Source organism: Pleurodeles waltl, chromosome 9 (genome assembly GCF_031143425.1).
Source record: "Pleurodeles waltl isolate 20211129_DDA chromosome 9, aPleWal1.hap1.20221129, whole genome shotgun sequence".
NCBI classification, from domain to species: domain Eukaryota; kingdom Metazoa; phylum Chordata; class Amphibia; order Caudata; family Salamandridae; genus Pleurodeles; species Pleurodeles waltl.
The window spans coordinates 13,387,514-13,412,722 of NC_090448.1; the positions used below are offsets into that span (position 1 = coordinate 13,387,514).

Below are 25,209 nucleotides of genomic sequence, written 5' to 3' on the forward strand. Positions count from 1 at the left end.
ACTTTGAGGGCCATCTATTGCCGTGAATAAGTCTCTGTTAATGCCCTCATTAAAGGCTGTTAATCTTACCCTGAGCTCATTCACACCGAGTTACTGAGTAACAGCTCGAGAAGCGAGCTGTGCCCCCCAGAGACAGAGATCCTTCCGCCCCCACCACAAGAGCACACCATTGGCTCCTGGAGCAGAGGCCACTGCTTTGGGGCGCTGCACCCCACATGAACGGAGGCCCAGGGGCGCAGGTGGTACCCAAGCATCTGTGAGTACTTGTGCATACACTCACCTAACTATGGGCAGTGCCCTTACTGCAGCAAAACCAGGTTCTGAAGGCGGTGGTAACAGTTACTCGTCCTTACTTACAAGAGGGGGTGACGGCTGGCAGAGTCCATCATGCTTGAGGGCCAGAGGGTTCACAGGACCTTGGTACCTCGCTAGGGCAGCACGATCTTCTAATGGGGGGTCTGAGAAGCCGAAGAACCGATTTAACTCAGTTAACTAGAGAGTGCCAGCCTCAGCAGGAGACACAACCCGTGAGTTAGGCAGAGGGCAGGAGGCTGAGAGCAGTCAGTCACCTGGTAAATTTATGCCACAAGGGATTAAGACGACCCACGTGGAAGGATGACTATGTAAGGGAACTCAGAACCCAACATGTGTGAGGAAGTCGCGGGCATGTGTCCCCAGGTACCCAGAAGCTCCTGGTCACAGGGGAAGCACCGATGAAGCAACATGGCGGCTGCGAGAGCTCTGTCCTCAGCCAGATGGAAGGTAACTTTAAACTACATGAAACCAGGAGGCTGTAAAGCCTCTGTACTGACACCAGCCAACTGTAGCATTAAACTACAGGCAACATGTGTAGGAGGCTGGCCTGGCTTGTAGTGGGTACCTTGTGGTACTTACACCCTGTGCCAGGTCCAGTTATCCCTTATTAGTAGAATAGAGGTGTTTCTAGCAGCTTAGGCTGAACTAGGAGACATGCAAAGCTCCTACTATACCACTTACATCATATAGCACAATATCATAAGAAAACACAATGTACAGAGTTACTAAAAATAAAGGTACTTTATTTTTATGACAATATGCCAAAAGTATCTCAGTGAGTACCCTCAGTTAGAAGGTAAGTAATATACACAAATTATATGTACACAAACCCAAAACAGGTAAGTAATAGTAAGAAAAGTAATGCAAACAGTGTAGAATTACAATAGGATGCAATAGGTGAACATAGGTCTAGGGGCAACACAAACCATATACTCCAAAAGTGGAATGCGAATCACAAATGGACCCCAGACCTATGGGAGCTTGTAGAGGGTCGCTGGGACTGTGAGAAAACAGTCAGGGTGTCCAAGATATCCCACCCCAAGACCCTGAAAAGTAGGAGTAAAGTACCCCTACTACCCCAATAGGCCACAATAGTCGTGATAGGGGGATTCTGCAAGAACCACAAACACCAGCAAAGCACTGAAGACAGATTCCTGGAACTGAGGACCTGCAAGGCAAGAGGACCAAGTCCAAGAGTCGCGATAGTGTCCAGGGGGGGCAGGAGCCAAGGAAACCCCGGATGAAGGTACAAGGAAGCTGCCTCCAGATGGAAGAAGCTTAGGATTCTGCAACAACGAAGAGAGCTAGGAACTTTTCCTTTGGATGGAAGATGTCCCACGGTGTGCTGAAGGTTGCAGAGGTGTTTCCACACAGAAATACCGCAAACAAGCCTTGCTAGCTGCAAGAGTTGCGGTAGAGGTTTTTGGGTGCTGCTGGGGACCAGGAAGGACCAGGATGTCGCCCCTTGGAGGAGGAGACAGAAGGGGTGCTCAGCAACTCAGACAGCCCCCACAGAAGCAGGCAGCACACGAAGAAGTACAGGAGCAGGCACTTAGAAGATCTGTGAACTGGAGCTGGCTCAGAGTCACTAAGGCGGGTCCCACGATGTCGGAGTCCAACTCAGAGGGTTGAGCACTGCAGGACGGAGTGCTGGGGACCCAGGCTAGGCTGTGCACAAAGGAATCCTTAGAGAAGTGCACAGAAGCCGGAGCAACTGCAAATCATGCAGTACACAGGTTTGCAGTCTAGCGTGGGGAGGAAAGGACTTACCTCCACCAAACTTGGTCTAAAGGATCACTGGAGTGTGAGGGACACTTGGATAGAGTTCCTGTGTTCCAGGGACCACGCTCGTCAGGATGAGAGGGGACCCAGAGGACCGGTGATGCAGTCTTTTGGTGCCTGCGTTAGCAGGGGGAAGATTCCATTGACCCACAGGAGATTTCTTCTTGGCTTCCAGTGCAAGGTGAATGCAGACAGTCCCCAGAGCATGCACCACCAGGAAACAGTCGAGAAAGCCGGCAAGATGAGGCGCTACAATGTTGCTGGTAGTCGTCTTGCTACTTTGTTGCAGTTTTGCAGGCGTCCTGGAGCAGTCAGCGGTCGATCCTTGGCAGAAGTCGAAGAGGGAAGTGCAGAGGAACTCTGGTGAGCTCTTGCATTCGTTATCTGAAGAATACCCCAGAGGAGAGACCCTAAATAGCCAGAAAAGGAGGTTTGGCTAACAAGAAAGGAGGATTGGCTACCAAGAAAGGTAAGAGCCTATCAGAGGGGGTCTCTGGCGTCACCTGCTGGCACTGGCCACTCAGAGCACTCCAGTGTGCCCCCAACACCTCTGTTTCCAAGATGGCAGAGGTCTGGGACACACTGTAGGAGCTCTGGGCACCTCCCCTGGGAGGTACTGGTCAGGGAAGTGGTCACTCCCCTTTCCTTTGTCCAGTTTCGCGCCAGAATAGGGCTGGGGGATCCCTGAACCGGTGTAGACTGGCTTATGCAGAGATGGGCACCATCTGTGCCCATCAAAGTATTTCCAGAGGCTGGGGGAGGCTACTCCTCCCCAGCCCTTCACACCTATTTCCAAAGGGAGAGGATGTAACACCCTCTCTCAGAGGAAATCCTTTGTTCTGCCTTCCTGGGCTGGGGCTGCCCAGACCCCAGGAGGGCAGAATCCTCTCTGAGGGGTTGGCAGCAGCTGCAGTGGAAACCCCGGAAAGACAGTTTGGCAGTACCCGGGTTCTGTGCTAGAGACCCGGGGGATCATGGAATTGTCCCCTCAATACCAGAATGGTATTGGGGTGACAATTCCATGATCTTAGACATGTTACATGGCCATGTTCGGAGTTACCATTGTGACGCTACACATAGGTAGTGACCTATGTGCAGTGCACACGTGTAATGGTGTCCCTGCAGTCACAAAGTTCGGGGAATTTGCCCTGAACGATGTGGGGGCACCTTGGCTAGTGCCACGGTGCCAACACACTAAGTAACTTGGCACCCAACCTTCACTAAGTGAGTGTTAGACATATAGGTGACTTATAAGTTACTTATGTGCAGTGAAAAATGGCTGTGAAATAACGTGGACGTTATTTCACTCAGGCTGCAGTGGCAGGCCTGTGTAAGAATTGCCTGGGCTCCCTATGGGTGGCAAAAGAAATGCTGCAGCCCATAGGGATCTCCTGGAACCCCAATACCCTGGGTACCTTAGTACCATATACAAGGGAAGTATATGGGTGTACCAGTGTGCCAATGAGAATTGGTAAATTTAGTCACTAGCCTGCAGTGACAAATTTAGAAAGCAGAGAGAGCATAAACACTGAGGTTCTGGTTAGCAGAGCCTCAGTGAGACAGTTAGGCACCACACAGGGAACACATATAGGCCACAAACATATGAGCACTGGAGTCCTGGCTAGCAGGATCCCAGTGACACATATCAAACACACTGACAACATAGGGTTTTCACTATGAACACTGGGCCCTGGCTAACAGGATCCCAGTGAGACAGTGAAAACACCCTGACATTACTCACAAACAGGCCAAAAGTGGGGGGTAACAAGGCTAGAAAGAGGCTACCTTCCTACAACATGGCGGCTCAAGAGCTCTGTACTCAGCCAGACGGAAGGTAACTTTAAACTACCTGAAACCAGGAGGGTGTAAAGCCTCTGTACTGACACCATCCGACAGTAACATTAAACTACAGGCAACATGGCGGCTGTAAGAGCTCTGTACTCCGCCAGATGGAAGGTAACTTTAAACTACATGAAACCAGGAGGCTGTAAAGCCTCTGTACTGACCCCCAAACGAGGGTAACTTTACATCAGAGAAGTGCTGGTCCTCTCCCTTTAAATGTGTTTATTCTCACTTTCAATTAACGACGTGCAGGTACTCAGTACCGGACAGCACCTGCCCATTTAAAGCACTGCGCAAAAGAGCAACTCTAACAGGTCTGCACTAGTCTCTCCAGCGAAGACAGATTCACTGCTCCCAGAAGCCTCCACTGCTGAGCCCTTGAGACCTGGTGCACACAAGTCTGAGGTGGACCTGGAAGGCACTTTTTATTTCATTGTGTTACTAACATTTGTCTACTTTAATGATTTCAATGGATGTATAAAATGCCACAATGATAAAAAAGAGTTCCCCATTTGTGTAACCTTAGTTGGCAGAATTTCCTGCTTTCTTTTGGACTTCGCACATTCATTTTATCCAGGTAGCTGCTGGAACAGTTTGTCTTGTTTTTGTGAACTTAGTATTGTGATGAACATGATTGCAAGATTATTCTAGTAAGTTTGCTGAAACAAGCATTTGCAATGCAATAGGTCTCACGTTTGCTTGAGTTAGAGTTATTGGCATTGTAAATGCATAACTGGACTTTTCTTGCCACATAAATTGGTCTACCATGCTGCATAATTTGGTCCTCTCTACCACATAATTCTAGCTGATGGGTGAAAAAGTGGGAAAGGGAAACATTATCCAGAAGCTTACATATCTCAAAATGGCAGTAAGCGATTTCATCCATAAATGCACCCGGCGAAAAAGTTAAATAAGTACAGGGTAGGGAATTCAAGAAAACATCAATTGTTCACCGCCTCCCTCTCAGAAATCATATTTTGAAAGTTTAGTTTTTATTAAAATCAATCGTCCAGAAATGTCAGCGTTTATAGTTTATTAAATAAATCACTTTCACGGATTCAATAAATTAGCCTGGTCTTAAAAAACATAAAGAGACACTTAAATGTGAAAGAAATTCTACTTTCTGTAAAGCCTTATAAAAAAATGCATGCTTTCTACCACGCAGGGGATTGGGGGGGGGGGAGAAATGGCAGGAAAGAAAAGGTGACTGGGTGAGAGGCTGGAAAGGAAAGAAGAACAAGTTTTGTACAGCGGGCAGTCTCACTGTATGAAATTTGAAAGCACCATGAGCTCAAATAAAACAAAACAAACAATGACAAGTAACTGGTAGTTTTGTTTTTCAATTGCGCTCATGTTGCTTTCAAGTTTTTTACAGCAGTAACTTGATCAGCACTCCCGCTGTATAAAACTTGAAAGCTCCATAGACGCGGGAAACAAAAAAGTAGCCAGTCCAAACAACAGAAAAACAATCTAGGAATAATTAAACTGTACTTGCCCGATGCTCCTCAGCCAGGAACAGCAAGTGACGTATCGGCTGCCAAACCAGTTGGGAGGCCGCAAAACAAGAGCGACACTGCCTTCAACCTATGGTCAGTGGCAGGCGGGAGCAAAGTCCTTTACTCATTACAACAGGTCTTGCAGACAGTGCATGCGCGCTGTCTAGGCTCGACCTAAAAACTGGATGTCTGCTGCACTTGTTACATTTTCTTTTAGACTTTTATACTGGAGGACAACTCTTATGTGAGCAAATGTTATGCCAAATCATTAAACTCAAGTATGCAAATGAGATATACATAATAGGTATTCTGTAATGTTTTCAAGACTTGGGATAGCTTGTAGGAGAAAAAAGCCACTAATTATGCAAAATTAAGAGTGTTGCAAAAACGCAGATATTCACAGGAAAGCCAAAACAAGTAAAATTTTACGTTCTTTGGAATTTTGCCATTTTTTGCGAGAAAATTATGACTTGCAATAGAAAAAAACTTGACTACTTCACTCTCCTTTACAAAGAAAATTGTGAATTTCAACTTTTCATGTACAAATGAGCTGAGGTTTTTTTCCCCTGGACTTGAAAACAAAGCATACAGTCTCTACACGTCACTATTACCTCTTCGTCTGCGCCACTAAAGATAAAGGAGATGGTAAATTTTGACCTACCGCACACGGCCGGCCACCAACAATATTAAATCCCAGGGAGCCAGAGTCACGGTGCAGAACAAGGGCCACGGACTTGGTCTCTTCACCCTACAATGAACAAGTGAAAGCGAAAACATATATTCAAATGCTAACATAAGATGGAAATCAAAATATATAATGCATTACTGGGATGGGGACATTTCTGTTTAGAATACAAGATTTATGTGCTAGAGACACCCAAATCTATTTCAAATTTCAATGTTGGCATTTAGAGCAGTTACTTTGTGGGGTTTTCCTAGTAAATACCCCCACACGGCTCTCAAGATCATTTCCTAGATGTATCCCCTTTCCCCAGAAGTTTGCACAATTCCCTTGCAGCTACAGGTCTCTTTCTGGAGTCACCGGCAACCAGCTAGGGATGGGCGTATACTCCTCTCTTCCGGCAGAGTCGGCAGAGCTTTGGCCATGCCAGGTTATGCTTGTAAAACACAGTTCTGGACAGATTCTGCCAATGCCATGTGCCAGGCTTTTTCTCGCGAGCGGCTCGCTAACAGCAAGTTGGCGAGTGGGATTTGGTGTCCCATAGAGTGAAGTTTGGTCACTAAGAGGGCACCCGGTGAGATCTCTCCAAGGCGGGCGGTTGCAATAGGTCGTGACCATTAATGGTAAGAAAGCAGCCGCTCAAATAGAAAATCTTCTCAAGCAGCAGCAAAATCAACTTGAGAAGCTGCGCTTTTTGCCGCGCTGTGTGATGTCATTCACACAGATTTTTCAGTGCAGAACGAATTCCTGGTGCTAAATCACAGCACGAGCAATGCATTGTGCCTACTTCTGACAGTTTATGGAATCTCAAGGAGTTTTTTCACAGCTCCATGAAATTCCCTGGAGTTCGCGTCCACAAGTTTAGCCCTGGTCTACAATGAACTAGGGACCACTGCCCTCAGACACTCGCTGAGCGACTTGCCCACGCACACCTGGCTGTCTTCCCTCTTGTGCTACCTCTTGAATAATTCATATCTATCAATCAAACCACCTTTACAGTTGCCACAAAATAGTACACATGTTGACAACATCACCAGAGAAGCAAAAAAAAGTGAATGGTCACAGAATGTTAATTCTCTTCTCTCTCAGCGGTGTAGGTGCACAGTCATTGCATGTGTGAGGACTGCAACTGGTGGGCAGTGTGAGAAGTTGGCACTGGTGGGCATTGAGAAAAGGTAAAACTGAAGCTGGCCCTGGTGGGCATTGTGAGGAGAACTGACAGGTAGTGTGAGAAGCTGGCCCTGGTGGGCATTGTGAGGAGGGAGAACTGACGGGCAGTGTGAGAAGCTGGCACTGGTGGGCATTGTGAGGAGGGAGAACTGACGGGCAATGTGAGAAGCTGGCACTGGTGGGCATTGTGAGGAGGCAGAACTGACGGGCAGTGTGAGAAGCTGGCACTGGTGCGCATTGTGAGGAGGTAGAACTGACAGAGTGTGAGAAGCTGGCACTGGCTGCATTATGAGGACAGAGAACTGACGGGCAGTGTGAGAAGCTGGCACTGGTGGGCATTGTGAGGAGGCAGAACTGACGGGCAGTTTGGGAAGCTGGCACTAAAAGGATATGAGGAACTGACAAAAACGGACAGTCCGAGTATTTGTCTGTGACGTCACCACGCCCAGTATGGAGTCAGGTGAGGGCAATGCCATAGGGCATGGACTAGATCGATGTCAGTAGCCCTGCAGTGCCCATCGTCAGTGAGGGCCAACAGATGCGAGGGCATCAGAAACAGTGACGTAGTACCTTGAAGTGTAAGGAATTCAGTTTCTTTTCCCTGAAGAGGGATGGGGTGGGATGTTCAGTCTTTGAAGCACAGTTTGCCAGGACACTCTAGTGCTGGAGAAGGTCTGTCTAGAGAAGACGTGTTCAGCATCTACATATATAAAACAGAAATCACTACCCGAAAGGAACCCCAAGCCTTGGAGCAGCACAAGAGGTGAGACTGTTAATGTGATGGGTAGTCTTCTGACTACATGTGAACTGTGGGCCAGCTGGTGGCCTCACCAATTGGAGGTATCTGGGAAGGAACCCTCTGTACTCAAGACACCGAACAACCTGGATGCATCAGCTGCGGTAAGAGGGTGTAGAAGTGAGATGCTTTTTTATTCCCAACCTTTTAATATACCCCTGGTACCCCCAACTGATGTGGGTCTTACTCCTAATGGAAGATGAGGCATGATCCAGTAACTGAGGTCAGCACAACATGACATGTCTTTCTGAGTCTAGAGATTCAAGGGTTTGAGGTCTGTCAATGATCTATTCCAAGCCCTTAAGTTTAATCCCCAAAGTTTGGGGACACTTGGGCACCCAACTTATGCATGTTACTCTAAGCTGTTCTTGGTGGTGGCCCACGACATGGAGAAGGCTTCGCATTTGCCCAGTTTATTTTTATATTGTGACAAACCTGAGAAAGATGGTTCTGTAGACATGCCTTAGGTTGCTGATGCAGTTGAGTGAGTTAAGCTACTGACTTTCAGACGGGATAGGGTTGGTGGTTTATGAGGACATGGAGAGTGCAGCATTACGTCAGTGATTGAGACTGAGTGGTGGGCGAGGTAGCAGCTGATACTCAGATAATGGGGTCACATATCCAGTGAGGGATGTGGAAGGGGGTGTGTTGCAGTGAGTGGTGGCAGGCCACTTCTTAGATTTAAGAGCAGCAAGAACAGTGTAATGACCGGCAAGGGAAGGACAGTGGGGCAGGGGCCGTGCAGTAGCGTTGGGAAACTAGTCAGATGGGCCACTGTTGGTCCGAACGCCGATGGGAATTAGTTAGCGATCCCACATGATGAGGGTTTAGAACAAGCAACCTAACATATAAAGCATAACTTTTACCAGAGGCCTAAACCCCTACCATAAAAAAGGCAGCCAGGACCAGGTTATTCCATAGTACGAGTACCAGGGTAATGTCGGGGCTCCAACTCAGGGCAGAAAGTGACTATTTAGAGTAGGGGTGGGCAGTAAACTCCTCTCCGCCGGTCCAGTTTGCAGAGTTTTGCCCACTTCGCACTTTGCCTGGAGCGTGGAGTTCTGAAAAAACTCCTCCAATCTCTGCATAGCCGAGTTTTTCTTGCATGCAGCTCGCCAACATTTAACTGGTGAGCAGGTGCAAGAAAATCGAGCACCAGGAAGAGTCCCTGTGCGATTTCTCAATGCGGGCAGTCGCAACAGGTCATTACCACTCGCGTTCAGAAAGCTGTCGCTCAAGTTGAGAGAGCTGCCCCTCAACTAAAACATCTACTCTAGTGGCAGGAACAGGCAGTGACCTCTGGCACCCTGCGTAGTATCATTTGTGCTGATTTTACAGCACAGGACAATCTCCTGGCACTAAAAATCATTGCGAGCAGAGCAACATATCGAAATTCCGCCACACGCTGAACTCTTTGAAATCTCGCAGAGTTTTTAGGTAACTTCACATAATTCCACGGAGTGAAACTCTACGAGTTGCGCTCAGGCCTAATTTAGAGCAGGGGGCTGCATGGGGCAGAAGAACTGCCCTGGTAAGGCAAATGAATATCAAGGGCCTGAAAGGCATGGGGCAACAACACAAGCTGTGCAAGGGATCCCTGAAGGAGTCAGAGGGTGTACGGCACATTACGTTGTGATGTACCATGTGTGCATAGAGCGTGACAGTAGGAGGAACACAGGTGTGGGACATTCTGAAGCTTCACACAGTGGAGTATGTGGGGACATGTTGTGATACATTCAAGTACAGTTCAACATAGTTAGACTCTCTGGGCCATGCAAAGAGGCCCATGGTGGCTCTTACGCCTTGCAGTCCTCAGAAAAAAAACTTATTGTCAGCAGCAAGGAGACATTGCAAAACTAGGCATGGACGGGCACACCTGAGGAGCGTTTGAGGACGACAGGGGTAGGTCTCCATCTCAGGACCAGGGTACACCCAAGAAAGCAAGGGAGAAGGTTTCCAGTCAATATGGTTTTCTGCAGCACGTGGATGAGGAAGGGAGGTTGCCTGTGTCAGAGTGGAGGTCTGATTTTGAGGCCTCCATTAACATCTTATCTATGAGTCCAGATATTTTGGGAGGTTATTAGGGTCTGCGTACCCTGATGTCTCCCCATCTGTAGTGAGACCAAACTTAATGTCCCCTGGCGCAGACATAGTGCAGGAGAGTGTTTCCTGAGGGCGTTTGTTTGAAAGGAGTGATCTTTAGAGATATGGACAGAATGAGGCCATTCAGCATAAACAGGCCATTTCTCTTCTTTGCAGAGTTCAGGACTAGGTGTGAGGGTTGGTAGTTGAAGAAACATGTCTCAGTCAAATTCTGTGCATCGTCTGGAAGTCCAGTGGTTCTGAAAAGTCAGTTTTCAGCGATATGCAATGATGTTCCCTCAGGAATCTATGCAAATCATTCCCCTTTGACTTCTCTGTCATGCCGTAGAATCAACTGTTGATCTGGCGTGAACGATCTTCCATATCTGTAATCTTGTGCGTCATCACCCATAGGTCAGGTCCTCTTTCAGGAAGGTGATCAGTTCTCGACTCCACATCAGCAATGCTCTTCTCAGTGGCACCTAAGCAGGAGTGGAAGGAAGCCAGGTCTGCCTGCATGGAGTTCACTGCAGCCAATATGTCTGCCAACCTGCAGTCCCTTTCCCGATGGAGGAGCCTGTGTTCGAGATTACAGCTATGAGTCACTCGAGATTGGCTGAGGAGGTAGTCACCATGTTCTGTGCTGTAGACTGCTTGTTACCAAAGTTGTTGTGATAGCCAATACCTGAGATTGCTTTAGTAAAGAGAGGATGGGGCACCAGTTTAGAGCTAGATGTGTAGTGTATGGGCAGCCTTGACCCTATGGGTGGAGGTGCCCGCTACACACGTTGACACTGATGTCTTCAGTCAGCGGAATTTGGAGGTAGCCAGGTAGATGTTTCTGCACCTCAGGCACAATGTAGGGGAGTTACATCTCACAACATTTATATCGGACTGGCCCAAGCTCGTAGCAGGGGGAGGCACAGGCACCCAAAGACGTGAAGTCCTGATGCAGGGGAGAGGTGACACTCACCACATGTCGCTAGTAAGTGGTAGGATACTGTCACAGCCTTTTGTACACTAGAGGGCCTTGAGGCACACAAGGAGGTTAGTTATCTGGATATGATGGTCACCAGGGCCTCAGAAATGCCTGTTTCATATCACCATAGGTGGCATAGTAGACAATAGCCCCATCTCCATCAGTATGCTTGTACATTGAAGGCTGCTGGTTGTCATGTGGACATGTATTATCGCTGTCCACTGCTGAGAAAGCTGTGCAGGCAGCATGTACAAGGGGTCACATAGACATCCTGTGGATGAAGCCAGAGACAAGTCCCCTCACCAATGTTCAAGAACAGCAGCGTCATGTCGCTGGCAGTTAGGAGTTCAGCATCGCAAGACCCTCCGGGGGAGACCAAGTCAGCCCAGGCCCATATGGGGCAGCAGGTTGCCGGGCCAGGGTCCCTGCATCAGGGCCGATGGGTGTGCCTACCCTCCACAGTAAAGAAGCAAGGGGTGTGTTTGGCCCACACAGTGGCGGGGAGCAGTGTGGTGTTGGTGGCGGGAGACGGTGTATTTTGTGGTCCATTCCAGGTCCTGGGTGCAAGTGCAGCACAGAGAGTTGGGCAGCCTCAGGGGATGCGATGGACTCATCGACCAATAATGTAGGTTTTCAGAGTCAGCGGGTCCACAGGATGCCTCAACGGTGTGGTGCAGTGATATGGGGCAGGACCAGCGGGGTTCGGGTGTCATTGTCCCCGTGGGGAGGCGTCCAGAGTCCCGTCAAGTACAGTGGTGGGTGCTGGAATTATTACTCTGATGTGGATGATAGAAAAATCAATAAAGGTAGCACCACAAGGACAACGGTAAGTCAGGACCACAGACCGAGACCCACGGCTCTCCTATGATATGGTCATTTTTCAATTTACAGGCTCCGCCCCCCAGTAATGTGGTTTCTGATTACTGACCACCACATCACACAAACCATGGATAGTATCCTCGGGGAAACCAGAGGCTAAAGGGCCTGAGGGGTGAGGTGGGCTCCACACCAAACCGGACTCACACGCGTGTGAGTGAGGACATCCCCTCAAACCTGTGTGTGTCTAGGAGAAGGCTGAAAAGTGTGTAATTTACAAAATGTGGTAAATTATACATTGATAGCTCTGACAGCTTTCTTGTGTGAAGCAGGTTATGATTACTGAATTGTAGCAATAAACATGTTAACATGCACTCATTAGTACAGTTGTGTCAAATAATATGTGCTATTGGCCACCTTTATTTTACTGTCTGCATAAATATGTATGTCAACAGTTCAACCTACTTTTTAATTAACGTCATTTCTTTCTGACTACTTAATTAACGGTAAAACGTTTTTAATTCTAAAGTCTCTTATGCTGCATTTTAAAAGGCAATGTTAACATATTTTGTAAACACCTAAATACCTCTTATGTTCTTTATCAAACAAACAAGATTTCAAAACGTCTTACACGATTTTAAAACACATTTTCAACTTTATTAACTTCCTGCACAACTTTTATACATTTCAAACACTCATTTCTTTAAAGTCCTAAATAAAATGGGCAAATAAATCAAACGAACAACATCTGAATTATAAGCTCCTCAATAATAGAGAATACCCTGCCCCACAGAGAGAAATCAGCCCCCCAAAGAGAAAATTATCAGACACGCCTCGAAAGAAAAATCAGACATTTTAAGAGAGAATAACCGGCCACGTCTAGAACGAAAGATAAGCTAGTCACAGTAAGAAAAATCAGTTAATCCAAGGGAGACAAGCATTGGCAAAGCCAATAGGTCTCACCTATGAAAGAGCTTCTGGCTTTGCCAATGTGTTTTACCCAAGATGTTCATCAGCTTGGCAGCTGTTTGGCATGGCTAAAAGTTAGTGACATACAGGAAAGTGGTGTGGAATATCGTGGAATGGCACAAAGTGGAGTGGCGCAGAGTAGAGTGGCGTAGAGTAGAGTGGCATAGAGTGCAGTGGTGTAGAGTACAGTGACGTAGAGTGGTGCAGAGTAGAGTGGAGTGGCGTGTTGTAGAGAGGAATGGCATGTTGTAGAGTGGCATAGAGTGAAATTGCGTAGAATGGACTGGCATAGGGCCAGATGTACGAAAGGATTTTACCCATTCTGTGTCTATGGGTAAAAGCTTTCGTACATATGGCCCATAGAGTGGAGTGAAGTGTCATGGAGTGGTGCAGAGTGGCATAGAGTGGATCAGCATAGATGGAGTGAAGTGTCATAGAGTGGTGTAGAGGGGCACAGAGTGGAGCGGCATAGAGTGGAGTGACATGGAGTGAAGTGTCGTAGAATGGAGTGGCTTAGATGGAGGGACATGTCATAGAGTGGTATAGAGTGGCTCAGAGTGGATCGTCATAGATGGAATGAAGTGTCATAGAGTGGTGTAGAGGGCCACAGAGTGGAACAGCACAGAGTGGCATGACATGGAGTGGAATGTCGTAGAGTGGAGTGGCATAGATGGAGGGACATGTCATAGAATGGTGTAGCGTGGCATAGAGTGGAGCGGCATAGATGGAGTGAAGTGTCATAGAGTGGTGCAGAGTGGCACAGAGTGGAGCGGCATAGAGTGGAGTGACATGGAGTGGAGTGTCGTAGGGTGGAGCGGCATAGATGGAGTGAAGTGTCATAGAGTGGTGTAGAGGGGCGCAGAGTGGAGTGGCATAGAGTGGAGTGACATGGAGTGGAGTGTCGTAGAGTGGAGTGGCATAGATGGAGGGACATGTCATAGAGTGGTGTAGAGTGGCATAGAGTGGATCAACATAGATGGAGTGAAGTGTCATTGAGTGGTGTAGAGAGGCATAGAGTGGATCAGCATAGATGGAGTGAAGTGTCTTAGAGCAGTGGTTCCCAACCTTTTGATTTCTGTGGACCCGCACTTTAACATTAATGAAACCCAGGGACCCCCACTGAATCATCATTGGAATCCGGGGACCCCCGCCTGAGACATTAATGGAAGCTGGGGACATAATTTGGCAAGATTTGTTAATATTTTTTAATTTTCTTAGCTGTCGCGGACCCCCTGAGAAGGCTTCGCGGACCCCCAGGGGTCCCCGGACCACAGGTTGGGAACCCCTGTCTTAGAGTGGTGTAGAGTGGCGGAGAGTGGATCAGCATAGATGGAGTGAAGTGTCATAGAGTGGTGTAGAGGGGCACAGAGTGGAGCGGCACAGAGTGGAGTGACATGGAGTGAAGTGTTGTAGAATCGAGTGGCATAGATGGAGGGACATGTCATAGAGTGGTATAGAGTGGCTCAGAGTGGATCGTCATAGATGGAATGAAGTGTCATAGAGTGGTGTAGAGGGCCACAGAGGGGAGCGGCACAGAGTGGCATGACATGGAGTGGAGTGTCGTAGAGTGGAGCGGCATAGATGGAGGGACATGTCATAGAGTGGTGTAGCGTGGCATAGAGTGGAGCGGCATAGATGGAGTGAAGTGTCATAGAGTGGTGCAGAGTGGCACAGAGTAGAGCGGCATAGATTGGCGTGACATGGACTGGAGTGTCATAGGGTGGAGCGACATAGATGGAGGGACATGTCATGGAGTGGTGTAGAGTGGCATAGAGTGGAGCGGCATAGATGGAGTGAAGTGTCAGAGTGGTGTAGAGGGGCGCAGAGTGGAGCGGCATAGAGTGAAGTGACATGGAGTGGAGTGTCGTAGAGTGGAGCGGCATAGATGGAGGGATATGTCATAGAGTGGTGTAGAGTGGCAGAGAGTGGAGCGGCATAGATGGAGTGAAGTGTCATGGAGTGGTGTAGAGGGGTACAGAGTGGAGCGGCATAGAGTGGAGTGACATGGAGTGGAGTGTTGTAGGGTGGAGTGGCATAGATGGAGGGACATGTCATGGAGTGGTGTAGAGTGGCATAGAGTGGAGCGGCATAGATGGAGTGAAGTGTCATAGAGTGGTGTAGAGGGGCACAGAGTGGAGCGGCACAGAGTGGAGTGACATGGAGTGAAGTGTTGTAGAATCGAGTGGCATAGATGGAGGGACATGTCATAGAGTGGTATAGAGTGGCTCAGAGTGGATCGTCATAGATGGAATGAAGTGTCATAGAGTGGTGTAGAGGGCCACAGAGGGGAGCGGCACAGAGTGGCATGACATGGAGTGGAGTGTCGTAGAGTGGAGCGGCATAGATGGAGGGACATGTCATAGAGTGGTGTAGCGTGGCATAGAGTGGAGCGGCATAGATGGAGTGAAGTGTCAGAGTGGTGTAGAGGGGCGCAGAGTGGAGTGGCATAGAGTGGAGTGACATGGAGTGGAGTGTCGTAGAGTGGAGCGGCATAGATGGAGGGAGATGTCATAGAGTGGTGTAGAGTGGCATAGAGTGGAGCGGCATAGATGGAGTGAAGTGTCATGGAGTGGTGTAGAGGGGTACAGAGTGGAGCGGCATAGAGTGGAGTGACATGGAGTGGAGTGTCGTAGGGTGGAGTGGCATAGATGGAGGGACATGTCATGGAGTGGTGTAGAGTGGCATAGAGTGGAGCGGCATAGATGGAGTGAAGTGTCATAGAGTGGTGCAGAGTGGCACAGAGTGGAGCGGCATAGAGTGGAGTGACATGGAGTGGAGTGTCGTAGGGTGGAGCGGCATAGATGGAGGGACATGTCATGGAGTGGTGTAGAGTGGCATAGAGTGGAGCGGCATAGATGGAATGAAGTGTCATAGAGTGGTGGAGAGGGCTGCAGAGTGGAGTGGCACAGAGTGGCATGACATGGAGTGGAGTGTCGTAGAGTGGAGTGGCATAGATGGAGGGACATGTCATCAAATCAAATCAAATCATTAACATTTATAAAGCGCGCTACTCACCCGTGCGGGTCTCAAGGCGCTAGGGGGGAAAGGGGGGGTTATCGCTGCTCGAACAGCCAAGTCTTTAGGAGTCTCCGGAAAGCGGAGTGGTCATGGGTGGTCCTGAGGCTGGTGGGGAGGGAGTTCCAGGTCTTGGCCGCCAGGAAGGAGAAAGATCTCCCACCCGCCGTGGAGCGGCGGGTGCGAGGGACGGCAGCAAGTGCGAGGCCAGCGGAGCGGAGGGGGCGGGTGGGGACGTAGAAGCTGAGGCGTCAGTTGAGGTATTCCGGTCCCTTGTTGTGGAGGGCTTTGTGTGCGTGGGTGAGAAGACGGAAGGTGATCCTTTTGCTGACTGGGAGCCAATGCAGGTGTCTCAGGTGTGCGGAGATGTGGCTGTTGCGGGGTACGTCGAGGATGAGGCGGGCCGAGGCGTTTTGGATGCGTTGCAGGCGGTTTTGGAGTTTGGCTGTGGTCCCGGCGTAGAGGGTGTTGCCGTAGTCCAGGCGGCTCGTGACGAGGGCGTGGGTCACGGTTTTTCTGGTGTCGGCGGGGATCCAGCGGAAGATCTTACGGAGCATGCGGAGGGTGAGGAAGCAGGCGGAGGACACGGCGTTGACTTGCTTGGTCATGGTGAGAAGAGGGTCCAAGATGAAGCCGAGGTTGCAGGCGTGGTCTGCGGGGGTCGGTGCGGTGCCGAGGGCCGTGGGCCACCAGGAGTCGTCCCAGGCGGACGGGGTGTTGCCGAGGATGAGGACTTCCGTTTTTTCAGAGTTCAGCTTTAGGCGGCTGAGCCTCATCCAATCTGCGACGTCCTTCATACCCTCTTGTAGGTTGGTCTTGGCGCTGGCGGGGTCCTTGGTGAGGGAGAGTACAAGTTGGGTGTCGTCGGCGTAGGAGGTGATGATGATGTCGTGCTTGCGTACGATGTCGGCGAGGGGGCTCATGTAGACATTGAAGAGTGTCGGGCTGAGCGATGAGCCTTGAGGTACGCCGCAGATGATCTTGGTGGGCTCTGAGCGAAACGGAGGGAGGTAAACTCTTTGGGAGCGGTTAGCGAGGAAGGAGGCGATCCAGTCCAGGGCCTGGCCTTGGATCCCGGTGGAGCGTAGGCGGGTGATTAGGGTGCGGTGACAGACGGTGTCAAAGGCAGCCGAGAGGTCGAGGAGAATGAGGGCGACTGTTTCACCGTTGTCCATCAGGGTTCTGATGTCGTCTGTGACTGAGATGAGGGCGGTTTCCGTGCTGTGGTTGGTTCGGAATCCGGTTTGTGAAGGGTCGAGCAGGTTGTTGTCTTCCAGGAAGGTGGTCAGCTGTTTGTTGACGGTCTTTTCTATTACCTTGGCTGGGAAAGGTAGAAGAGAGATGGGGCGGAAGTTTTTCAGGTCGCTTGGGTCAGCCGTAGGTTTCTTTAGTAGGGCGTTGACTTCAGCGTGCTTCCAGCATTCGGGGAAGGTAGCAGAAGAAAAAGAAGAGTTGATGACGGTCTGGAGGTGCGGGGCGATGATGTCGTCGGCTTTGTTAAAGATGAAGTGCAGGCAGGGGTCCGAAGGGGCGCCGGAGTGGATAGAGTTCATGATGGATTTGGTTTCTTCCGTGTTGATGTGGGTCCAGTTGTTGAGGGTGATGTCCGGGGAAGCGGGTTCAGTGGTGTATGGTTGGGTCTGGTGTCCGAAGCTGTCGTGGAGGTCGCTGATCTTGCGATGGAAGAAAGTGGCGAGGGATTCGCACAAATCCTGTGAGGGCGTGACGGCGTTGGCGCTGGCGCTGGGGTTGGAGAACTCTTTGACGATGCTGAAGAGTTCTCTGCTGTTGTGGCTGTTTTTGTCTAGTCTGTCGGTGAAAAAGTCATGGAGTGGTTTAGAGGGGTACAGAGTGGAGCGGCATAGAGTTGAGTGACATGAGTGGGGTGTCGTAGGGTGGAGCGGCATAGATGGAGGGACATGTCATGGAGTGGTGTACAGTGGCATAGAGTGGAGCAGCATAGATGGAATGAAGTGTCATAGAGTGGTGGAGAGGGGTGCAGAGTGGAGCGACACAGAGTGGCATGACATGGAGTGAAGTGTCGTAGAGTGGTGTGGAGGGGCACAGATTGGAGTGACATGGAGTGAAGTGTCGTAGGGTGGAGCGGCATAGATAGAGGGACATGTCATAGAGTGGTGTAGAGTGGCATAGAGTGAAGCGGCATAGATGAAGTGAAGTGTCATGGAGTGGTGTAGAGGGGCACAGAGTGGAGCGGCATAGAGTGGCATGACATGGAGTGAAGTGTTGTAGAATCGAGTGGCATAGATGGAGGGACATGTCATAGAGTGGTATAGAGTGGCTCAGAGTGGATCGTCATAGATGGAATGAAGTGTCATAGAGTGGTGTAGAGGGCCACAGAGGGGAGCGGCACAGAGTGGCATGACATGGAGTGGAGTGTCGTAGAGTGGAGCGGCATAGATGGAGGGACATGTCATAGAGTGGTGTAGCGTGGCATAGAGTGGAGCGGCATAGATGGAGTGAAGTGTCATGGAGTGGTGTAGAGGGGTACAGAGTGGAGCGGCATAGAGTGGAGTGACATGGAGTGGAGTGTCGTAGGGTGGAGTGGCATAGATGGAGGGACATGTCATGGAGTGGTGTAGAGTGGCATAGAGTGGAGCGGCATAGATGGAGTGAAGTGTCATAGAGTGGTGCAGAGTGGCACAGAGTGGAGCGGCATAGAGTGGAGTGACATGGAGTGGAGTGTCGTAGGGTGGAGCGGCATAGATGGAGGGACATGTCATGGAGTGGTGTAGAGTGGCATAGAGTGGAGCGGCATAGATGGAATGAAGTGTCATAGAGTGGTGGAGAGGGGTGCAGAGTGGAGTGGCACAGAGTGGCATGACATGGAGTGAAGTGTCGTAGAGTGGTGTGGCATAGATGGAGGGACATGTCATGGAGTGGTGAAGAGGGGTACAGAGTGGAGCGGCATAGAGTTGAGTGACATGAGTGGAGTGTCGTAGGGTGGAGCGGCATAGATGGAGGGACATGTCATGGAGTGGTGTACAGTGGCATAGAGTGGAGCAGCATAGATGGAATGAAGTGTCATAGAGTGGTGGAGAGGGGTGCAGAGTGGAGCGACACAGAGTGGCATGACATGGAGTGAAGTGTCGTAGAGTGGTGTGGAGGGGCACAGATTGGAGTGACATGGAGTGAAGTGTCGTAGGGTGGAGCGGCATAGATAGAGGGACATGTCATAGAGTGGTGTAGAGTGGCATAGAGTGAAGTGGCATAGATGAAGTGAAGTGCCATGGAGTGGTGTAGAGGGGCACAGAGTGGAGCGGCATAGAGTGGCATGACATGGAGTGAAGTGTCGTAGAATGGAGTGGCATAGATGGAGGGACATGTCATGGAGTGGTGTAGAGGGGCAAAGAGTGGAGCAGCATAGATGGAGTGAAGTGTCATAGAGTGGTGTAGAGGGGCGCAGATTGGAGCGGCATAGAGTGGAGTGACATGGAGTGGAGTGTCGTAGGGTGGAGCGGCATAGATGGAGGGACATTTCATAGAGTGGTGTAGAGTGGCATAGAGTGGAGCGGCATAGATGGAGTGAAGTGTCATGGAGTGGTGGAGAGGGGTGCAGAGTGGAGCGGCATAGAGTGGAGTGACATGGAGTGGAGTGTCGTAGGGTGGAGTGGCATAGATGGAGGGACATGTCATAGAGTGGTGTAGCGTGGCATAGAGTGGAGCGGCATAGATGGAGTGAAGTGTCATGGAGTGGTGTAGAGGGGTGCAGAGTGGAGCGGCATAGAGTGGAGTGACATGGAGTGGAGTGTTGTAGAGTGGAGCGGCATAGATGGAGGGACATGTCATAGAGTGGTGTAGAGTGGCATAGAGTGGAGCGGCATAGATGGAGTGAAGTGTCATGGAGTGGTGTAGAGGGGCGCAGAGTGGAGCGGCATAGAGTGGAGTGACATGGAGTGGAGTGTCGTAGGGTGGAGCGGCATAGATGGAGGGAGATGTCATAGAGTGGTGTAGAGTGGCATAGAGTGGAGCGGCATAGATGGAGTGAAGTGTCATAGAGTGGTGTAGAGGGGCGCAGAATGGAGCGGCATAGAGTGGAGTGACATGGAGTGGAGTGTTGTAGAGTGGAGCGGCATAGATGGAGGGACATGTCATGGAGTGGTGTAGAGTGGCATAGAGTGGAGCAGCATAGATGGAGTGAAGTGTCATAGAGTGGTGTAGAGGGGCGCAGAGTGGAGTGGCATAGAGTGGGGTGACATGGAGTGGAGTGGAGTGTCGTAGAGTGGAGTGGCATAGATGGAGGGACATGCCATAGAGTGGTGTAGAGTGGCATAGAGTGGAGCGGCATAGATGGAGTGAAGTGTCATGGAGTGGTGTAGAGGGGTACAGAGTGGAGCGGCATAGAGTGGAGTGACATTGGGTGGAGTGTCGTAGGGTGGAGCGGCATAGATAGAGGGACATGTCATGGAGTGGTGTAGAGTGGCAAAGAGTGGAGCAGCATAGATGGAGTGAAGTGTCATAGAGTGGTGTAGAGGGGCGCAGATTGGAGCGGCATAGAGTGGAGTGACATGGAGTGAAGTGTCGTAGGGTGGAGCGGCATAGATGGAGGGACATGTCATGGAGTGGTGCAGAGTGGCGTAGAGTGGAGCGGTATAGATGAAGGGAAGTGTCATAGAGTGGTGTAGAGGGGCGCAGATTGGAGCGGCATAGAGTGGAGTGACATGGAGTGGAGTGTCGTAGGGTGGAGCGGCATAGATGGAGGGACATGTCATAGAGTGGTGTAGAGAGGCATAGAGTGGAGCAGCATAGATGGAGTGAAGTGTCATGGAGTGGTGTAGAGGGGCACAGAGTGGAGCGGCATAGAGTGGAGTGACATGGAGTGGAGTGTCGTAGGGTGGAGCGGCATAGATGGAGGGACATGTCATAGAGTGGTGTAGCGTGGCATAGAGTGGAGCGGCATAGATGGAGTGAAGTGTCAGAGTGGTGTAGAGGGGCGCAGAGTGGAGCGGCATAGAGTGGAGTGACATGGAGTGGAGTGTTGTAGAGTGGAGCGGCATAGATGGAGGGACATGTCATAGAGTGGTGTAGAGTGGCATAGAGTGGAGCGGCATAGATGGAATGAAGTGTCATAGAGTGGTGGAGAGGGGTGCAGAGTGGAGTGGCACAGAGTGGCATGACATGGAGTGGAGTGTCGTAGAGTGGAGCGGCATAGATGGAGGGACATGCCATAGAGTGGTGTAGAGTGGCATAGAGTGGAGCGGCATAGATGGAGTGAAGTGTCATGGATTGGTGTAGAGGGGTACAGAGTGGAGCGGCATAGAGTGGAGTGACATGGAGTGGAGTGTCGTAGAATGGAGTGGCATAGATGAAGTGAAGTGTCATAGAGTGGTGTAGAGTGGCATAGAGTGGAGCGGCATAGATGGAGTGAAGTGTCATGGATTGGTGTAGAGGGGTACAGAGTGGAGCGGCATAGAGTGGAGTGGCATGGAGTGAAGTGTCGTAGGGTGGAGCGGCATAGATGGAGGGACATGTCATAGAGTGGTGTAGAGTGGCATAGAGTGGAGCAGCATAGATGAAGTGAAGTGTCATGGATTGGTGTAGAGGGGTACAGAGGGGAGCGGCATAGATTGGAGTGGCATAGATTGGAGTGGCATGGAGTGAAGTGTCGTAGGGTGGAGCGGCATAGATGGAGGGACATGTCATAGAGTGGTGTAGAGGGGAATAGAATGGAGGGTACACTGTGTGGTAGTGCACTGCCATTACTGACAACACATTTTCAATTGAAATCACCATTACATTTGCACAGACACAGTTTTACCAATAAAAGTATACAGCGCACAATGTGTGGAAATGTGATCACCTAGTGTACTGATTTGGTTTGATTGTATTACAATATTCATTCCACCACACATCGGAATTACAAACAAATTGCTTCATTTAAGCTTTCCTAATTTTATTACATTATGAAATATCGGCACCTGTTCATTTACAAACATTTACATTTTGCTGTGTGCTAGAAAAAAAACTTTCCTTTCACAGCAAGATTGTCACATAAATCCTTTCATTTTGAATTCAGATATAGAAAATTAAACACCAAGCTCCCTAAGAAGACATATCCTGACATTTGACTTCTGTCTTTGAATGCACAGCAAATGTGACAAGAGAAGAACAAGATATAAATGCCTTTTTACAGAAATCGAGCACTCATTGAAGAATACAGTAAATAGGCTATGCTATACTGGAGGGACAAACTCAAGCTGGACACCCTAAAACAAATAAAATCAAAATAGAGAGCATGCAAATGTGAGTTACAAAACACAAAGCCAATGGTAAGCAATGGGCAGAATCCACTCCCTGTGAGCTTTTAGAATGTCTCCAAAGATGTCATTAGCAAACCAGACCTTTCAACCTAAAAAATCAGCCACTCTTCGAGAGAATAACCAACCACTTAGGGAATTATCAGTCACTCCTAGACAGAGAGGCAATCAAATCACAGCTAGAAAAATCAGTCCCTACTCGAGAGTAACCAGTCACAACCAGTGAGAAAACAATCGAGTCAAGTGATGAAAGTCTGTACCAGAAACATCATGAAGAGACTGAAATTAGGGGTGTGCGATAAACTCTGCTCCACCGGTAGAGTTTGCAGAGTTTTTGCCACTCCGCATTATGCATGTAATGTGGGGTTCCAGCTGAATTCTGCCAGGTGGCGGAATTTATTCTCAAGCACGGCTCGCCAACGGTAAGTTGGGTGAGTGAGAACTGTTGTCCCCTACTGAGATTTGTGTGTGCTAGGAGGGCATTTGGAGGGATTTCCCAACACGGGCAGTCACGGGTGATCGCCACTTTTCATATTGGGAAAGCTACAACTCGAGTAGAAAATGTATTCGAACAACAGTGAAACCAACTCGAGCAGCAGCGCCCTCGGGCCCCCCATACGGTGCCGTTCCCTATGATTTCTCAGTGCAGAACAAGTTCCTGGCACTAAAAAAAAGTGTGATGTATGAATTTCCGCCTGCTCGCAGAACTCTGCAGAATCTCGTGGAGTTTTATGCAAGTCCACAGAATTCCGCAGAGTGAAACTCCACGAGTTCCGCCCACCCTTAAATTGAAATTTCTATAGACAACAATTCAGACAGAGGAAGGGAGATCGGAGAGAGACGTTAAAGACTCCCAGACATGAGGCTACCCAGGAGAGATACAATATGGACATCCTAAAAGAATACAAGTGTATACAACAGGAGGAACAGCACAACAACAAAGTACACAAAAACAACGTGACACAAAACATTCAGGGCGATCTTACTGTTGTATGGTTAAAGCTGGGAACCACTGGTCTTGCAAGGGGCTGGTAGGGGGCAGATAGGGAGGGTAAGGGGTCTCTCCCACCCTTTTTATACAGTTAAGAACATGTGACTGCACGCATTATTTTGCAAGACAGAGGGAACCACAATGTGAAAAGGGCATTTCATTATTGTTTAAGCTAGCCCCTTGTTCGGTGTACGCAGGCAACAATGTTTCGACTTGTTTATTGTAAAGAACTAAATGGCCTAATGCTGAAAACCTTCATTGTCACACATTGTTTTGTCACAAACAATGTCAAGGAGACTTTATTTTAACATGTAATCCATTTAAATACCAGATGTGGGTGAGGTGTATACTTGAACAATGGTTGCAAGGTTTATCACATAAGATTAGCTAATTGAGAGGGGCATGGTGGAGAGAGAGAGAGAGAAAGAGAGAGAGAGAGAGAGAGAGAGAGAGAGAGAGAGAGAGAGAGAGAGAGAGAGAGAGAGAGAGAGAGAGAGAGAGAGAGAGAGAGAGAGAGAGAGAGAGAGAGAGAGAGGGAGAGGGAGAGAAAGAGAGAGAGAGAGAGAGAGAGAGAGAAGAAACCTGTAGCTACACAGAGAAGCAGAGAACAGGGAGCCGAGACAAACATAGAGGGCGGGAGAGGGGTGACAGAGCTACAGATGTAGAAAGAACAAGAGGGGTGGAAAAAGAGAGATATTGCAACAAAGGAAGAGAGATAGTTGAAGAAAGAAAAAGAAAGTGAGGGAGAAAGAATATGTGAAACCGCCAGCTATGCAAGGCAGAAAGAAGGCGGGGAGCGAGATGAGGGAAGAAAGGGAGCGAGATGGAGAGAAACATGAAAAGAGAGGAAACAGGGAGGCATAGAGGACAAGAGAGAAGGACAGAAAACAAGAGTGACTGAGAAGGGCGACTAAGACAGAAAGACGAGGGAAGGAGTGAGAAGTCAAGAGGAAGAGAGAGAAAGAATGGAAGAGTATGTGAGAGGAAAACAGAATGAGACAGCAAAAACAACTGAGAGATAAGACGTGAGTGAGTGAGAAAGAGTAGAGGAGGAGGGACCAAGGTAGGGAGGTTTATGAATAGGGGTGGACGGATCAACACGACGTGGCTGTTTTTAGGCTGAGACACCCGACAGAGCAAGCTGCCTCGTCGCCAAAGTTTACCAAGAAAGTAGAACCCGCCCATGCTTACCATTGGTTGGCTTTAATGTCACTCTCATTTGCTACTGTTTTTATGGCTTTCCTTGTCTTAGCTTGTCATTCTTGTGTTTGTCCCGCCCCTAAAGAATAGCCTCTTCACCTCCTGGCCCAGCTTCTTTCCCTTTTTAGGGTCGAGCCTGCGTTGCATGCGCTCGCGCATGCGTATCGCAGCGAGACGCTTTAGGGTTTAGAAAAGGGCTCGGAGCCCTGTCGACGTCACGTCAGTGTTTTTCATTGGTTCGTGGGCTTACCTAATAAAATCTGCTTGCTTTCATTAGTCGAAGGCATGCACACGTCATGCCTTTTCCGGTGGTTAGCCCTCCTCGAGCGCAGCGACCAAGTACAGAAAACATGTGAGGCTCACTGTTTTCTGTCGGATCGTGGACTACTTTTTACTAGCGCGATTTTGCTTGGCAGAAGTCGAACGCTTTACATAGTTAATTGCACTTTTTCGGGTTAGGTACATAAATGCACTTTTGCCGATAGGTGAAAAGTCGGGTTAGGAGTTTACAACGCTATCACCTCTAACATGAGCAAACGCGAGACCCGTTGCATTGTAAATGCTTGTTCCTTGTCTGTTTTTGCTTAGGCACTCCACCACAGTGCATGTGTTTTCCGGCTGTCATCCCTGTGCGATTCACCACCCGCCGGAAACATAGGCCCCTGTTGCTGTCTCCCTCGTGTTCAAAGCTCAGCTTCCTCTGTTTACCTTTCATCCATCATGTGCCACTCTCCCACCCACCCACTCTTCGTTGCTTCACCTACCTGATGCTCCGTTGCCCCCACGCCCATCGTCTTTA

The 25,209-nt window shown here is 49.4% G+C and overlaps 1 protein-coding gene across 2 annotated transcripts in view; it reads right to left on the bottom strand.

Annotated features, from left to right (window-relative positions):
* PDZRN3 (PDZ domain containing ring finger 3) overlaps positions 1–25,209 on the bottom strand; it is a 508,900-nt gene that overhangs the window by 449,450 nt on the left and 34,241 nt on the right. Inside the window, exon 2 of one of the 2 annotated variants that reach the window (XM_069206112.1) lies at positions 6,097–6,183. The exons of the other annotated variant lie outside the window; for it this stretch is intronic. Within the exon in view, the coding sequence (XP_069062213.1) occupies positions 6,097–6,183 (87 nt within the window). The remainder of the gene's footprint in view (positions 1–6,096; positions 6,184–25,209) is intronic. 2 annotated transcript variants of the gene reach the window in all.